The sequence below is a fragment of the Pseudorca crassidens genome, chromosome 10 (assembly GCF_039906515.1).
Source record: "Pseudorca crassidens isolate mPseCra1 chromosome 10, mPseCra1.hap1, whole genome shotgun sequence".
In the NCBI taxonomy this organism is placed as follows: domain Eukaryota; kingdom Metazoa; phylum Chordata; class Mammalia; order Artiodactyla; family Delphinidae; genus Pseudorca; species Pseudorca crassidens.
In genome coordinates, this window is record NC_090305.1 from 103,415,763 (window position 1) to 103,431,105 (window position 15,343).

General features: G+C 41.5%; 1 protein-coding gene across 3 annotated transcripts in view; it reads right to left on the reverse strand.

Annotated features, from left to right (window-relative positions):
* Positions 1–15,343, reverse strand: part of NR2C2 (nuclear receptor subfamily 2 group C member 2) — an 82,926-nt gene that overhangs the window by 66,859 nt on the left and 724 nt on the right. Inside the window, exon 2 of one of the 3 annotated variants that reach the window (XM_067755576.1) lies at positions 2,061–2,144. The exons of 1 other annotated variant lie outside the window; for it this stretch is intronic. In XM_067755576.1, the coding sequence (XP_067611677.1) occupies positions 2,061–2,120 (60 nt within the window). In that variant the 5' untranslated portion in view covers positions 2,121–2,144. Of the gene's footprint in view, positions 1–2,060; positions 2,145–14,427; positions 14,445–15,343 lie in introns of those variants that run through there. One more of the 3 variants, XM_067755578.1, reaches the window with a different exon arrangement.

Here is a 15,343-nt window from a genome sequence, read left to right on the forward strand (position 1 = left end):
TCTGTCTGATCCCTAGAGAGCCCCCTTTCCACTATGGAGAGCCTGTCCTCTGGTGTAGCCTGTCTCATGCCTGATCCCTGCAACACTGAGCTCTGGTGAGCAGATCCCCAGTCCTATTACTCACCTGTGTGTGCTTCTGGCAAACAGGCAGGGAAGAGGTATGTTTCTTCACTGTCTGCTGACTGAATAAACAACTGTCCCCAAATGACTGCTAATAACCCCTAATTTAAAAACCTCATTCCCACTCAATTATTGTTTAGCACCAACATGATGAACTGTAGGCTCTCTTACTCATTTCGCTGATTTAATATTATATACAGCTACCACATGTAGTTTAAAGTCATCAAACTTGAAATTTCAAAATAACAGCATGGAAATCTAGGGAATATTTTAAATAGGAAGATTGCTTTTGTTCTCCAAATTAATAATGCCTCCTACTATTTTGGATGTCTCCTCAAAATGTGCTTTTCGCCATGGGAAACAATAGTTGCACTAAATTAACACATGAAATTCCATTTCTTGATGGAAGTAAGGCATCTGACAGAAAATTTTACCTAGGAAATTTTCTGAATACATACACAAAACTTGTATTATCCTATAAATTACTATAGGTCAGTACTATAGGTTACTTACTATACTAACCTCTTCTCCTAAAGAATTAGTGATGACTTCTTAAGGCAGTGATCCACATACTAGTCTCCAAGTCAGTCTCAACTAGAAACTGTATTAAATGCAAAATAACCCTAAATATTTGAAAAGCCAACAGTGATTTTCAAGGTAATTGTTCCTAAGACAAACTATAAACACAAGCATTTTAACCCCAATACTTTCACAGCTCTTTAGCTCTTCCAAAAATATATTTAAAAATTTGTAAAATCTATCTGCTTTCATCTTCAGTTAACACTAACCCTTATTTGCCGGGTGAAAGGGATGATTATTATACTGCTGCCTTAAAGTCAATGGTTGATCTAAAATCTGAAAAGTCTGCTCACCAATTTTACTGGTATAAACTGGCATTCGTGTACTTATTTTTTATTTTAAAAAATCCTTTCTTTAAATGTCCATCCTTTGATAAATCTGTGTCTTCACCTTAGAAATACGATTATTGGTTCAAAAACACAAATCTGAATCCTTCTAATGGCTCCTGTTTGCAGCATGATGCATGGTTTATTGGAGGAGCTCTGGAAGAAGTGAAACAGAACTGGGTCAGTGTGCCCTTGGCCAGTTACTTGTCCTTGAGCCTTGGTTTCCTCACCTATTAAATGGGAATTAGCGATCACACCAAACCTCAAAAGGTTGTTGAGGACTGAAGCCCTTGCAGAGGGCCTGGTACAGACTGAAAAGATCTGGCCCTACTTCCCTCCTTTACACCTCGAGTTGCCTGAACATTCCAAGCTACTTCATGTCTCTGTCCTGTCTTTGCATAGGTTTCTGACTTAGGATACCCTCCTCAGCATCTGCCAGTTTCCAACCCTGCTTCCTTAGGTCTGCCTAACAAATGATTACTTGCAATGCAAGACCCACCTCCAGGATTACCTTCTTCACATGGAGTTTCACGTCTTACCATTTTATAATTACTCCTTAACCAGGCCCAGAGAACACTAAAGGAAGGACCAATGGCTCATTCACCTCCATATTTCTTAGCACTTAGCAAAATCCCCAGTACATGGAAGAAGGTCAACAATGACTGTAGAATGCACAGAATCCGCTTTCCACCATACACAGTATTAACAGAGTATCAACTATGCAAGAAACTAAGAGCCTTTGACTTAAAACTATACTCACAAGCTTGACAAGCATCATTAGACTCTTAGTTTTTGTTCAAAGTAAAATGTTTAAAGTCACCTCATCGTATGCAGCTAGGCCACCCTATTCATGCAAAGAAACTTTAGGAGCAAATGTTCTTGTCATTTTCATTTTTCTTCAATGGCAGCATCCTGCTTTGGATCTGGCTCACATGCTGACTTCATTGGGACTGTTTTGAAAGAACAGCACACACTGATGTACTTTTCCTTTTAAAAGCAAGGGTGCCAGCTATTTTGCTAGCCCCTGTCACTCACCTCAGCCACCTGCTGGGTCCCCACTCTGTGCTGAACCAGCCCCTCCATATTTGTAGCCATGGTGAAGCAAGATCATTAGAGAACCTGTTTGGAAAGATGTAGCAACTTCTATCAGGTGGAGAGAAACCAGCCTACTTGAAAAACATCAGTAATCAAAATCCTTTTTTGGTACCATCTGGTGTAGATTTTGCCCTCCACAGACAACGAGCTAGCAGACTAAGCATATCTGGATAGGCTGCACTGGCTTCTTCAATTACAGGTACTAATATTAATCAGTAGTAACATTTCAACTGGGAAACAAGACTTGCCCTGGTAAATACAGACAAGATGAATCTGGAACTTTATCAGTTCTCTTGGGTTCTAACAGCTCAGTTCACCTCTCAGGCAGGTGGGAATCGCACCTTTTTGGATAGCTCCTTGTCACAGTGTGCTGAATAAGAAGGTGGCTATCTGAGAAAGGTGTCAGATCAACTTCAATACAGAGCATTAGATTGCTATCAGCAACTGTACTTCTGTTACTAGTGACCAAGCAAGGAGCAAAACCCTGCCCAGGTGCTAACACACCTCACTCATGGGTTTAAAGGCAAACACTATCACTAACAAAGTAAGAAAAGAAGTAAGGAGACTGCATTACTAAAGTGGGCTAAGAACACGGTACTCATAAATTTATCAATTTATATTTTTAAGTCCTCATTAAATTAGAAACCCAGATAATTCAGCTTTATATTATTAGAAAAATTATGCCATCATTTGCCTTAAATTGAGGAAGTTCATCTAAAGTCCAAAAAGCATGCTAGTCTCCTGGGTCAGAATCACTTGAGTGCAAGCAGTGTTGATGAAACAGACCCCCTGGTCTCTTCAGGTCATGACATAAAGATCCCCTGAATAGTCCCTAAACCTTTTCCAATTAACTCTACCACAAAGAATTCAGGATAAAGGGATTCCACTTTGGACCTAATTCCTGGACAAAGCAAAGACTTCATTATTGACTGCACAGATCCTATGGTTAATAGGAGTTTAAAGCTCTTGTATAATTTATTTTCAGCATGTATACAAAAAATCTATATAGTCCTTCCAAGTGTGTAATGCATAAAATGCACACACAGTTTATTTGCTTGGCCCCTCCTCAATCACAAACTGGACTATTCTGCAATGCAACTTTACAAAACACTTTCCTATAGTTCTCACCTAAAGTATTATATTTATAAGCACTGATGTCTATAAACTTTTTCACTCTCTGGTAACTTTCTACGTTATTCTATCCAGTATTAGACAGCCACTTCTATTATCATTATTCAGATTATTTTATTGGCAAAATGGTAATGACAGAGAAATGGGAAACCCTGAGTGACAAATATAAAAGAAATATAAATATATAATATATAAATATATATATTTATATATAATATAATATATATAAATATATATATATTTATATATATATATAAATATATAAATATAAATATAAAAGAAATCGGCCCTGCCTTCAAGGATCAATATCCTCTAAGAGTACATACTGCATCAACTGCTATAACGATACCAGGTCACCAGTGCCAGTGAATCATCTTCTAAGAACAGGATTAGGACCAAGACTGGGGAGGCAGTGTTTCTGGCTATTTATTCTTTTAATAAGTCTTCAAGACTTTTAACTTTCGTTTACTTTTCTTTGTTTCTAGAAGAAAAAGCACAGAGAAACACTGGTCTTTTCCCCTACTCACAGTTTGATTCCAACTAATAAGGCATAGAGGAAAAAAGCATCACTTCACATGTACCAGAAAAGTCAATCAACTGTTGTTAAAAACACAACTATTGCATGTGAAAAGTCCAGAGTTCTAATCTTTTTTTCTCAAAACAGTAAGTAAGAGCTCTCTAAAGAATCAAATGGATGAAGATAGCAAACAGATTATATTAAGAAATAAAACCCAAATATGCAGCTGTGACTATTAATTTTATCACTTTTAGGTGTTATTAGCATTTCTATTGCTGTTAACTGCAGTTTTATGCAAGAAATACATGAACTTGAGTATTACAAAAATATTGTTAGGGAAATATTAGTGAGTATTAGAGTACAGAAATAACAAAGTATTAGAAAGGCATATCTTTCTATTGGGTTTCCCTAAAAGAGGTGCTTGATCCTCCAAGTTTTAAGGTATCACAATGTAAGAAGTAAGTAAAACAACATCCTCTGGTGATGTTAAGAAGGGAGGGAAAACATTTAACAAAGACTATGGGTGTCTGGATGTCAGGATATCAGGGAGTAAGATTCACCTGAGAGCCTGTTTTACTGGCTACCGCAGCCATAGGCTGAGACACATAGTGAGAAGGAAGGGTAAAGCTTTGGAAAGGGTACTGGGAGGTGGTTATCAATGAGGGGGTGTCCTTCAAGAATGAAAAGCTCCAGGGAACAGTGGGTCGTGTCTACATATTCACTAGCACAATATAATTTTGCATTTGAAATTTGAAAAACAAAAAAATCCTATTGTTTTGCCAGTACAAACTAGACAAAGCACTTCAAAACAGCCTTGCTGGTAGAGCTGAGCAGGCTAATGTAAAGAGTAACTAACACTTACTGAGTGGTTACTATACCCCAGGCACTGTATTCATAAGTACTCTGGACTGAACACTAAAGCAGCTCTGGGAACAGAAACCTGAGTCTTCAAAGGCTGGTGCTTGACCCACTCAGCTCCTAACCCTGAAGGACTGCCCCCAACGACCACAATGTTTCCCAATTCATTAACCAAAGAGCTATAAAACCAAGTACCTTAAGTTAAAACAAAACAACAACAACAAACACTACAGAATATTTTCCTATGGTGGTTTTAAACTAATCAAGTTCAACCACCATCAACCCTTTAAAAATAACTAAGCAATAAGTTGGCTGCTGAGAATTAGTAACAACAATAAGAAGGAAAAGAGGAGGAAGAGGAGGAGAAAGTCCTTGTCCTTGAAGAACTTAAGAAGGAAACTACTAAGAGCTGTGCCATGTAGATGCTACAGAGTGTCCGAAGGAAGAAGCACCTCTGAGAGCAATGACAGTTTCACAGGACAGGAGCTGTTTAGACTGGTCTTGAAGGAAAGTGGGAATTTAGCAAGCAAACAGAGGGCGGATGGGAGAGAATTCTAAGCAGAGCTCAAACTGCAGGTTATGAGAATGGCACAGCAGAGGAACAGCAGGCAATCTGGTGGGGATTGTTGGAGAGGTCATGGGAGGAGAGAGGCTGACACTGTAGACAATGAGAACTATCAGAAGTTTGGTAGGGAAATGTAGTGATCACATCTGGATCTTCAAAAAAAAATAAAAAATCCTTTGGGCGACAGTGTGGAGATGATAGAAAAGGACGGTCTATGGGAGGCCAGTTAGAAAGTGGTGGCAACAAAGACTATGGATGCAGGCAGACTCTTAAACTTAACCTGAACTAGTGAGTCCTTGCTGTATAGCACAGAAATGACAACAAGGCACAGTATATAAAAACTGTCATACAGATCACAGAATGGCGCAAGTAAAACTATTATTGCTTGGCCTCATGTGGCAGTAGGTTTTATAACATAAATTCTTTCAAATACAAGTAGATCAATATAACTCTTAACAGCAAAGATACAGAGAACACAATGGTGACTTTAATCAACTCTTCCAGACTTACGAAAAGTGTACAGCTGACCAAACTTTGCAAACTTTTCAGCGGAGGGCTACAAACCCCAGTGACCTGCAGTGAAAGCTAGGCTCGGCCCAGGAGCACCTGAATCCCAGTGAGTTAGAGAACAGCCCAGCTATGCTCTCCACAGGGGCAGGCTGAGAGGCCAATGTCTCAAATAACAATAAACAAATCCTAGGACAAGGAAACTCTGTCTTCACTGACAGGAATGGGTAAGCCTACCTTTCCCTTCACAATCAACTGATTCACATCATCCTTATTTACATATTACGTGGCCCATAATCATATAACATTCAAAATATTTACTGCCTTGGTAGTTTCTCTTCTAAACAAATATACTGGGTTTAGAGGCTCTGGCAGGCACTAATTTCTCTGATACTGAACTGCATGAAGTTATCATTAAGAATAGATCTTAATACATGGGGCTTCCCTGGTGGCGCAGTGGTTAAGAATCCTCCTGCCAATGCAGGGGACACGGGTTTGAGCCCTGTTCCGGGAAGATCCCACATGCCGCAGAGCAACTAAGCCCGTGCGCCACAACTACTGAGCCTGTGCTCTAGAGTCCACACGCCACAACTACTGAAGCCCGAGCGCCTGGAGCCCATGCTCCGCAACAAGAGAAGCCACCGCAATAAGAAGTCCACACACCTCAAAGAACAGTAGCCCCCGCTCGCCTGTGCGCAGCAACAAAGACTCAACGCAGCCAAAAATAGATAAATAAAATAAATTAATAAGGAAAAAAAAAAGAACAGATCTTTTTTTGTGTGTGTGTGTGGTATGCGGGCCTCTCACTGTTGTGGCCTCTCCTGTTGCGGAGCACAGGCTCCAGACACACAGGCTCAGCGGCCATGGCTCACGGGCCTAGCCGCTCTGCGGCACGTGGGATCTTCCCGGACCAGGGTACGAACCCGTGTCCCCTGCATCGGCAGGCGGACACTCAACCACTGCGCCACCAGGGAAGCCCAGAATAGATCTTAATACAATGTAAAGGGCCTAACACTGTGCCTGGCACACAGCAGGCATGCAATGCATGAGAGCTACTACTGGCACAAATTTCAAAGACATTTGAAAGCAACAACAAACTGTAAAATGCATATTATAATTAGGAATATGTCTCTCATTTTGACATAAGATCCACATGAAATTTAACTACATATGTATATGCATTATATGCTCATACAGCATTTATAACTGATTCTATTAAACTGCACAACTGAGTGAAATGAAATGGCTGAATTAGGATAAATCTCACAAATATTTAAAAATAAACCAATACCGAATAACTATTTGCAAAATACTACTGGGTACAGAACTTCTTGATAGTCACAAGGTATTCAGTGTAAGTTTTACTATGCTAAGATTGTCAGAATTCTCTTTATACTCATGGGAAAATAAAAACAAAAATATAAATAGCCTAAGAATTAAAAAATGAGAAATACATAGCTCAAGACTTGAAATCATAGATCAAGACTTGAAAACAGGAAATGGAAATCAAGTGACAGATTTAGTATAATTTAGTAGATGTTCATCAACATAAAAGATGCTTACGGGGATGTCTCTAAGGTCAAGTTGAGATATACATCCTGTCTGTCAGAAACCCTGACACTAGTTAGACTCAAAGATTACTTACCTTTTGGGTAAGGTGATATCCTGCCCCCACAGGAAACTTGTTTCTTCCATATTACAAGTCTGGGCTACGAGAAAGGGGCAGCGATGGTATGTGGGGGCTGGGGAGATGGGTGAGCAGTGACTTGCAGGGAAGAGAAGTGGCTCTCATCTACATGGAGTTCCTAGCTACCAGAGCAGTGCTACAGGTCTGTGTGTGGAGACCTTTCCTAAAATATCATTGTACAGTGTGGGTAGCTTTCCTGTTTCACCAAGGGCCCAAGTGTAAGGGTGAAATGCACCTTCTTTGTTTCTATTAGTGTGACCCAGGGGTAGACGGATGGAAGGAAAGCAGGACAGATTTTCTGAGAACCTACAACGTGCCTTATATCAAACTAGGCATCGTTTAATCCTTAACATACCTTCTGAGTAGGTATTATTAGCTGCACCAATGCAGACAGAAAAAAACGGAGACTCAGAAGTTTAATCAACTTGTTCCAAGTCATCCAGCTGGAAAGAGGTAAACCTGGGATTCTAACTCAGGTCTCTTTGACTCTAAAACCTCTGCACCAGGGACTTCCCTGGTGGTCCAGTGGTTAAGACTCTGTGCTCCCAATGCAGGGGACCCAGGTTCGATCCTTGGTCAGGGAACTAGATCCTGCATGCGGCAACTAAAGATCCCGTACACGGCACCTAAAAGATCCCGCATGTCGCAATGAAGAACCCCCATGCCACAAATAAGACCCGGCGCAGTCAAATAAATAAATGAATGAATGAATGAATGAATGAATGAGTGAATAAAATAAAAAATAAAATAAAAAATAAAACCCCTGCACCACAGCGCCCTTCAAAATAGTTTCCCAGAAGAGGAAGTCAAGAGAAGAGAATTTTAAAGAGTGACAGGAGACCAATTAATTATCCAAAGGAACAAGCTGCTTCCATCAATAAGCTTGATGATTTAATAACTCATTTATATAACCACTAATTCCTAAATATATGATTGATGTTTCAGTACTACTCACAGAAATTTCTGATCTAGCTCCACCAGGACAGTAACATGACAGTTCCTTTAGAACTTGAACACACCTTTCCCTTACAATTTTACCTACATAATAATCATATTGATTCAAACAGTGAGGATAATTTTATCATCATTTTTAAAGTAAAATTTTTTACTGAAGTATAACATGCAAATACAAAAGTGTACAAATCATAAATGAAACAGCTCAATGAATTTTCATTCAGAGAACACCACTCACATCAGAAAATAGAACATTACTAGCACCTTAAAAGGCTCCCTTGTACGCCCTCAGAGTCCCTTACTTCCCTTCTCTCCTGACTTTCACTATCATGGATTCGTTTTGCTTGTTTTTGAGCTGTATGTTAATATATTTTTTGTGTGTCTGGATTCTTTTCCTCATTGTTGTGATAACCATGAGTAGTCAGTGCATTTTCATCCCTGTATAGTATTCCAACATATGACTATGCCACAATTTACTTATCCATTCTATAGCTGATGAACATTTAGACTGTTTCTAGTCTGGAGCTCTTATGACTGGTGTTCCTATGAACACTCCTGTACCGATGGTCCCTGACTTAGGGTGGCTTGACTTACGATTTTTCAACTTTATCATGGTGTGAAAGTGATATGCATTCAGTAGAAATTGTACTTTGATTTTTGAATTTTGATCTCTTCCCGGGCTAGCAGTATAAAGTTACGATCCTCTCTCATGATGCTGGGCAGTGCCAGCTACAGCTCCCAGTCAGCCACGTGATCAAACAACCACTACACTTACAACTGTTCTGTTTTTCACTTTCAATATAAATTACTGGAGATATTCAATACTTAATTATAAGATAGACTTTCTGTTAGATGATTTTGCCCAACTGCAGGCTAATGTAAGTGTTCTGAGCATGTTTAAGGTAGACAAGGCTAAGTTACGATGTTTGGTAGGTTAGGTATATCAAATGCATTTTCGAATATATTTTCTTTTTTAATTAATTAATGGCTGCGTTGGGTCTTGTTGTTGCGCGTGGGCTTTCTCTAGTCACAGCGAGTGGGGGCTACTCTTCGTTGTGGTACATAGGCTTGTCCTTGCGGTGGCTTCTCTTGTTGTGGAGCACAGGCTCTAGGCGCACAAGCTTCAGTAGCTGTGGCACACGGGCTTCAGCAGTTGTGGCTTGTGGGCTCCAGAGAGCATGCTCAGTAGTTGTGGCGCACGGGCCCAGGTGCTCTGCAGCATGTGGGATCCTCCTGGACCAGGGCTCAAACCGTGTCCCCTGCATTGGCAGGCGGACTCCTAACCACTGCGCCACCAGGGAAGTCCCCTTGACATATATTTTCAACTTACAAATAACCCCATCATAAGTCAAGGAAGATCTGTACATGCCTTTTGAAAATTTTCCTACTTTAAAAAACTGTCTTTTATCTCTTCAGAAAAGAGACATATGTTATAAATTTAAAATTTCTTAAAAAAAATCTGTACTGTATTAATTATGTCATCAAACATATCCTAATTACCACTCTTTTCAGCCAAAGGCTGACATGCACTTTGAGATTTGTGCTTTTAATCTTGGTAAAAGGTGACTTTTCAGTAATTCCAGGCTTATTCACCTCATCAACCTAGTAGAAGGAAGCATTATTGCAGAAGCAATGGATGAGTGGAGAGAAAGAGAATGAGGGCAGTACAAATGACATTTCTGTAATGTTCTACAAATAATACATAATCAGATTCACTGTACAATAAATACCACCAGGGGAAATGCATCCTGAAGCCTGCTGACATTGTTTAACTTCTTAAGAGCCATCCAATCTCAGCTATCTATCTTTCTCAGTGGAGACCTGCCTGCCACATAGAGGTAGGCAGTTATTGGAGTTTTTATTGGAGGTGCATGTGTGGGCAGCCAGGTAAGAAACTTTTTTTTTGGCGTAGCTTCTATTCAAACATGAACAATAAAGGTAAGTAAGGTGGCTCCCAGTAAAACCATAAAACCTTCAAGTTTGTGTCTGGCCCTGCCAGCCTCTCATTTCTCTCCCCACTCTTTGAATAGCATTCACTTCATTTTCCAGGCCTCAACACCGTCTCTCATACCTTCCACTAATCCAGTGAGAGAATGATATGCTCTTCTATCATTGGCAGAAATTCCCCCCTATCAACATGTTAACACTTCCAGGGATTAGAATCATCAGGGTTACTGTCGATAATTTTGGAATGAAAGGTTTCGCCTCCTATTATGGACTTCAGGCCTCTTATTAGAATGGAAGAGGTATCACACTCTGTCCCTGAGGCTGGGTTTCATGATTATAGGCTACCTGGAGCCCAGGGGTAATCAGAAAGATAGCTGAGCATCTGAGCTAGCCTGTTCCTTTCCCATCCTTAACAATTCCCTTCCCATCCCTCTGCTCCAAGACTCCCAGATGCTGGGGTATGAATCTGCTCTTTCTGCCCCCCTAACAGTACCCTATGCCAATGCCCTGATCTGGACTTTAATGTCTTCTATCCACTCCCCCCACCATCACTGTGAGCTATGCTAGTTGACTGTTCCCAGGGAGTCTTGCCTTTTTGTACAGAGCCCCTGCCGCTTAAAGCTCTAGCACTCAGGGCACCTGAAGAAAGAATGGGAAGCAAGTAGCAGCAGTGCGTGACAAGGGATATGGGGAAGGAATGGCAGGATGGGACAGAGTCACAAAGAGAATCTCAGCCCCCAGGCCTATTAGGTTGAGGCAAGTGAAACTCCAACAGGTAAGAGCATATCTTTTACAACGTGTGACAGATTAGGTTAAAGATAATAATACATGGAGGGAAAAAGTCTACATCTAAGCTGCTCATAACCAGCAATAAAGTGAAAAGAGATAAACTAACCTCTGACAGGTGAGTTTTGCATCAGGTGTGAGGCTAGACTTGATGAGCCTTAAGACTGATTCCTTCCCAAATTCCCCCTATGCAGTATTGATTAAGGGGGACTAGTATCTGCTCTACGAGGTGCTTTGGGACTAAAGGAGCACATGGCACATAGGTAAGCAAACTCAGGGATAAAAATCCCAAATGAAAGCCCTTAATACGTGGAGACAGTCAGGCAGCTAGACACATGAGGCCAGTGTTCAGGGCCAAAGTTGAAGGTGGGCTGATCCACACAGGCCCACCTGCCTTGCTCTCTATGCCATCTGGGTAACAAGTGGTCCCTGTTTCTGACCCAAATCTCAGTGTTGGCTCCCCACCTCCCCATTTTACAACTGGGGAATGTATAAGCCTCAGAGAGGCTACCCACTCAAGGTTCCAGAGACAGGCGATACACTGTCACTTGACTCCTTGGAGACACATGCTAAAACTTCCCAGAAGTCCTCATGAAGTGACGTTATTACACATAGGTTTTCCTTCTTTCTGTAAAGGCATGTGCATGAAAACAAAACTTCACCATAAATACAACTGTTGAAAGCAATAAATAAGTAATTTAATGTTATAAGATAATATACACATACATACAAATATATATATATATTTAGCTTTTTCATTAAACTATCAGTTCTTTGGTTACCCTGAATTAGGTAGTTCAAGGAATCAAAAGTGTTGGATTGAACAAGTGATACCAAAAAATCCTTCAACAGGATAGAAAAGAAACATCCAAAAATAAATAAATAAAAGGGTGGCTGTTGTTTTAAAAATACCACAACACTTTATTTGTAAAATCTGTATTATATAAGTCAACAAAAATTTTCTATTTACCATGCTTTTAAGCAGAAGCTTGATATATACCTGGCAAAATGTGCTTTTAAACTTGGTAAAGCAATCACAAGGTGATTTTCAATAATTCCATTGCATGAATCAATTTATCTTTGGAAAGATTTTTTTTTTTTTTGCGGTACGTGGGCCTCTCACTGTTGTTGTCTTTCCCGTTGCGGAGCACAGGCTCCGGACGCGCAGGCTCAGCGGCCATGGCTCACAGGCCCAGCCGCTCCGTGGCATGTGGGATCTTCCCGGACCGGGGCACGAACCCATGTCCTCTGCATCGGCAGGCGGACTCTCAACCACTGCGCCACCAGGGAAGCCCAAGATAACTATTTTAAATTAATGGCTACAGAGGCTGAACTCCCAACTCTCTGCAAACCCATTAAGTCTTCTTCTCTGTTCTTTGATCTCCTGTGATAGAATAAGACCAGCATTTTTTATTTCAAGAAAATCACACTGGTGCTTTGATTTTTCAGTTAAAGTAAATGGCATGATTATTTTTGGCTGTTTACTAATGAGTTCCATGCGAACTCATTAACTTTCATGTAATTTACCTTGTAATACAACTAATTATTAAATTATCTATTTCTTGTCTCAAAAAGACCGCCCATAAATCAACATATTAAGTGTGTAAAAAAGGATTTATGTGGGTTATCTTACCCATATTCAAGTTTGCAGGCAGTGCCATATCTGTGAGGAACCACTTCCTGAATTCATCCAAATACCATAACAGATATTTATTTTATTGCCGGCACTGCTTCTGAATTGCTAACAAGCCCACATAAAAAGGCACCATCAATGAGCAGCAACTTAGTTAGCAGTGATATCATAAATTATAAACTATTCATTCACTCAACAAGTAGTGCCAGGCACTCTGCTAAGTGCTGGAAATATAATGGTGCCCAAAATGATTCCTGCTCTCATAAGGTAAGGGGAACAGGTATCAATCAAACAATCACATTACGGAGTGTAACTATGAAATGAGATAAACGTTAAAAAGGAAAAGAAGGGCTTCCCTGGTGGCGCAGTGGTTGAGAGTCCGCCTGCCGATGCAGGGGACACAGGTTCATGCCCCGGTCCAGGAGGATCCCACATGCCGCGGAGCGGCTGGGCCCGTGAGCCATGGCCGCTGAGCCTGCGCGTCCGGAGCCTGTGCTCCACAACGGGAGAGGCCACAACAGTGAGAGGCCCGTGTATCGCAAAAAAAAAAAAAAAAAAAAAAGGAAAAGAACACAATGTAAAGAAAAAGAATCTGATCTAGACTGGCATTGGGCATCAGAGAGCGATTCCCTGAGGAAGCGATGCTTAAGCTGACATCTGCAGGACTAAGGTGTATGGGGGGCGGGGGGGCAGGGGGCAAATGAGGACTGCAGGCTGAGGGAACATCATCTGAAAGGGCCTGGGGTAAAGGTAAGCCACACTTTCAAGAAAACTGAAGGCAGGCCAGTGTGTTTCATGCACAGGGAGCTAGGGATACAGGGATAAGAAAATGACGTAAAGTCTTAGAAAGGTTTTAAAATAGGGAGCAGGCAAAGGACCTCTACCATTATATCCTGCTAGGGCTTTAACACTATAATGCCTGTAAGAGAATTCTGTAAACTGTAAAGCACCCCACACTTTTGTTAATAGTATTAGTTACACTACTTTGTTTTCTAAATAAACTTTTGGTCTGGATGCCAAGTGACTAGCTGAAAGCAGAAGAGCCAAAACTAGTACCCCAGTGTTCTAATGCAGTGTTTTGCCCCTACACCACACTGCCTAAAAATCTCATTGTTTGCATCACTTAACCAGTCCAATGTCTTTACCAGACAGCTAGTGCTTCATGACAACAATAACTCCAATTGTGAGCATTTACTATACGTCACTTTTCTAAGCTCCTTATTTACATTAAACTCATTTAATCCTCAATTCTAGAAGGAGGGTTCTATTTACTGTCCAGATGAGGACAATGAGCCTCAAAAAAGTTAAATAACTTACTCAGAATCACAGGGCTAGTAAATATTGGCACTGTTACCCACAACACTATTTAGCTTCTGCCTACAACATTTGTGTGGGTATGTGTATGTATGCAGATGTATTAGGGAAAGAGGGAGAGAACAGAACTCAGGTGTATAGAACTATATTCACATACTTGACACCCACCAATGTCTTAGTCAACTAGCGCCTGGGTAATAGGGGGGTTCAGGAAATATTTGAGGAATTGAGGATGAACACAAGGGAATGACAAAGGATTTGAATCTGGAAGTAAAGTGATTTTCTGAGGCTTTCCACCAAATCATGTATTCAACAGGTATTCATTTCACGGCTATATTTTCCTCGACTCTCTCGTTGATTATTAAATTAGAGATTTATTCTCCATCACCTTTGTCATATTTCACATACCTCAACCTGGAGGTAGAGGGGAATAATGGACGGGACAACGAACGAGCTCTCCAGCCTCACTCACACCAAACGCCTTCCCTCCTGGGGCTTTCTTTGCATTTGCTGTTTTCTCTCTCACGCTATTCCTTCCTTGGGTTCCTCCATTCAAACATCACGTCCTCACGGAGCCCTTCCCCGACCATTCAATCGCAGCTGCGTCAGGCTTTCAACACATCCAGTTTCACTTCACTTACTTCACAGGATTTACCACTCTCCGAAATCACCTCTTTAATTGTCTATTCACCCTACCCCCAATTATAGGAGGGCAGGGGCCTGGTCTAGCTGGTTCTCTGGATGTATCCCCAGTGCCCCAGACTAAGCAAATACGTATGTAATCAACGAATGATAAGAGAACACTCCAGATTCTCCTCTGTTCTCTCAAGCCCTCAATATCCTTAGGCTTTCCACTCCGGGTGGCTCCACACTCCATTTTCAACAACAACACCATTTTTCCATTACTCTGAGGTTCGGAAAGTAGCCTGGACTCCATTTTCTGAGTTGAGCCCCTCAAACGATCTGAGAAGGGAGGTCCGGCCTGGCAAGAACGCCCATCCTCCCATTTCACAGTCGATGAAATTGAGCCTCATACGGGCAGGCGCCCTAAGGTGTCCAGATTCCAAAAAGCCCTTCCCACGAGCCAGCGCCCTGGGTTCAGGATGCTTCAACACCTTTATTACTATTGTTCCACAGCACTCATTCTGGACGCGTTCCACGCAGAGGACGCGCCCGGGCCCTAGCCGCGCGCCTCACGCTCACCCGGCCGCGCCCCCGCCCCGCCCCCGGCGCCCCGGCCCCACGTCGCGCCCCGGCTTCTGCTCCCACCCCGCCAGGGCTCCCGCGACGCGCGGGGACCGCCCCCTGCCGACAGATCCAGTCA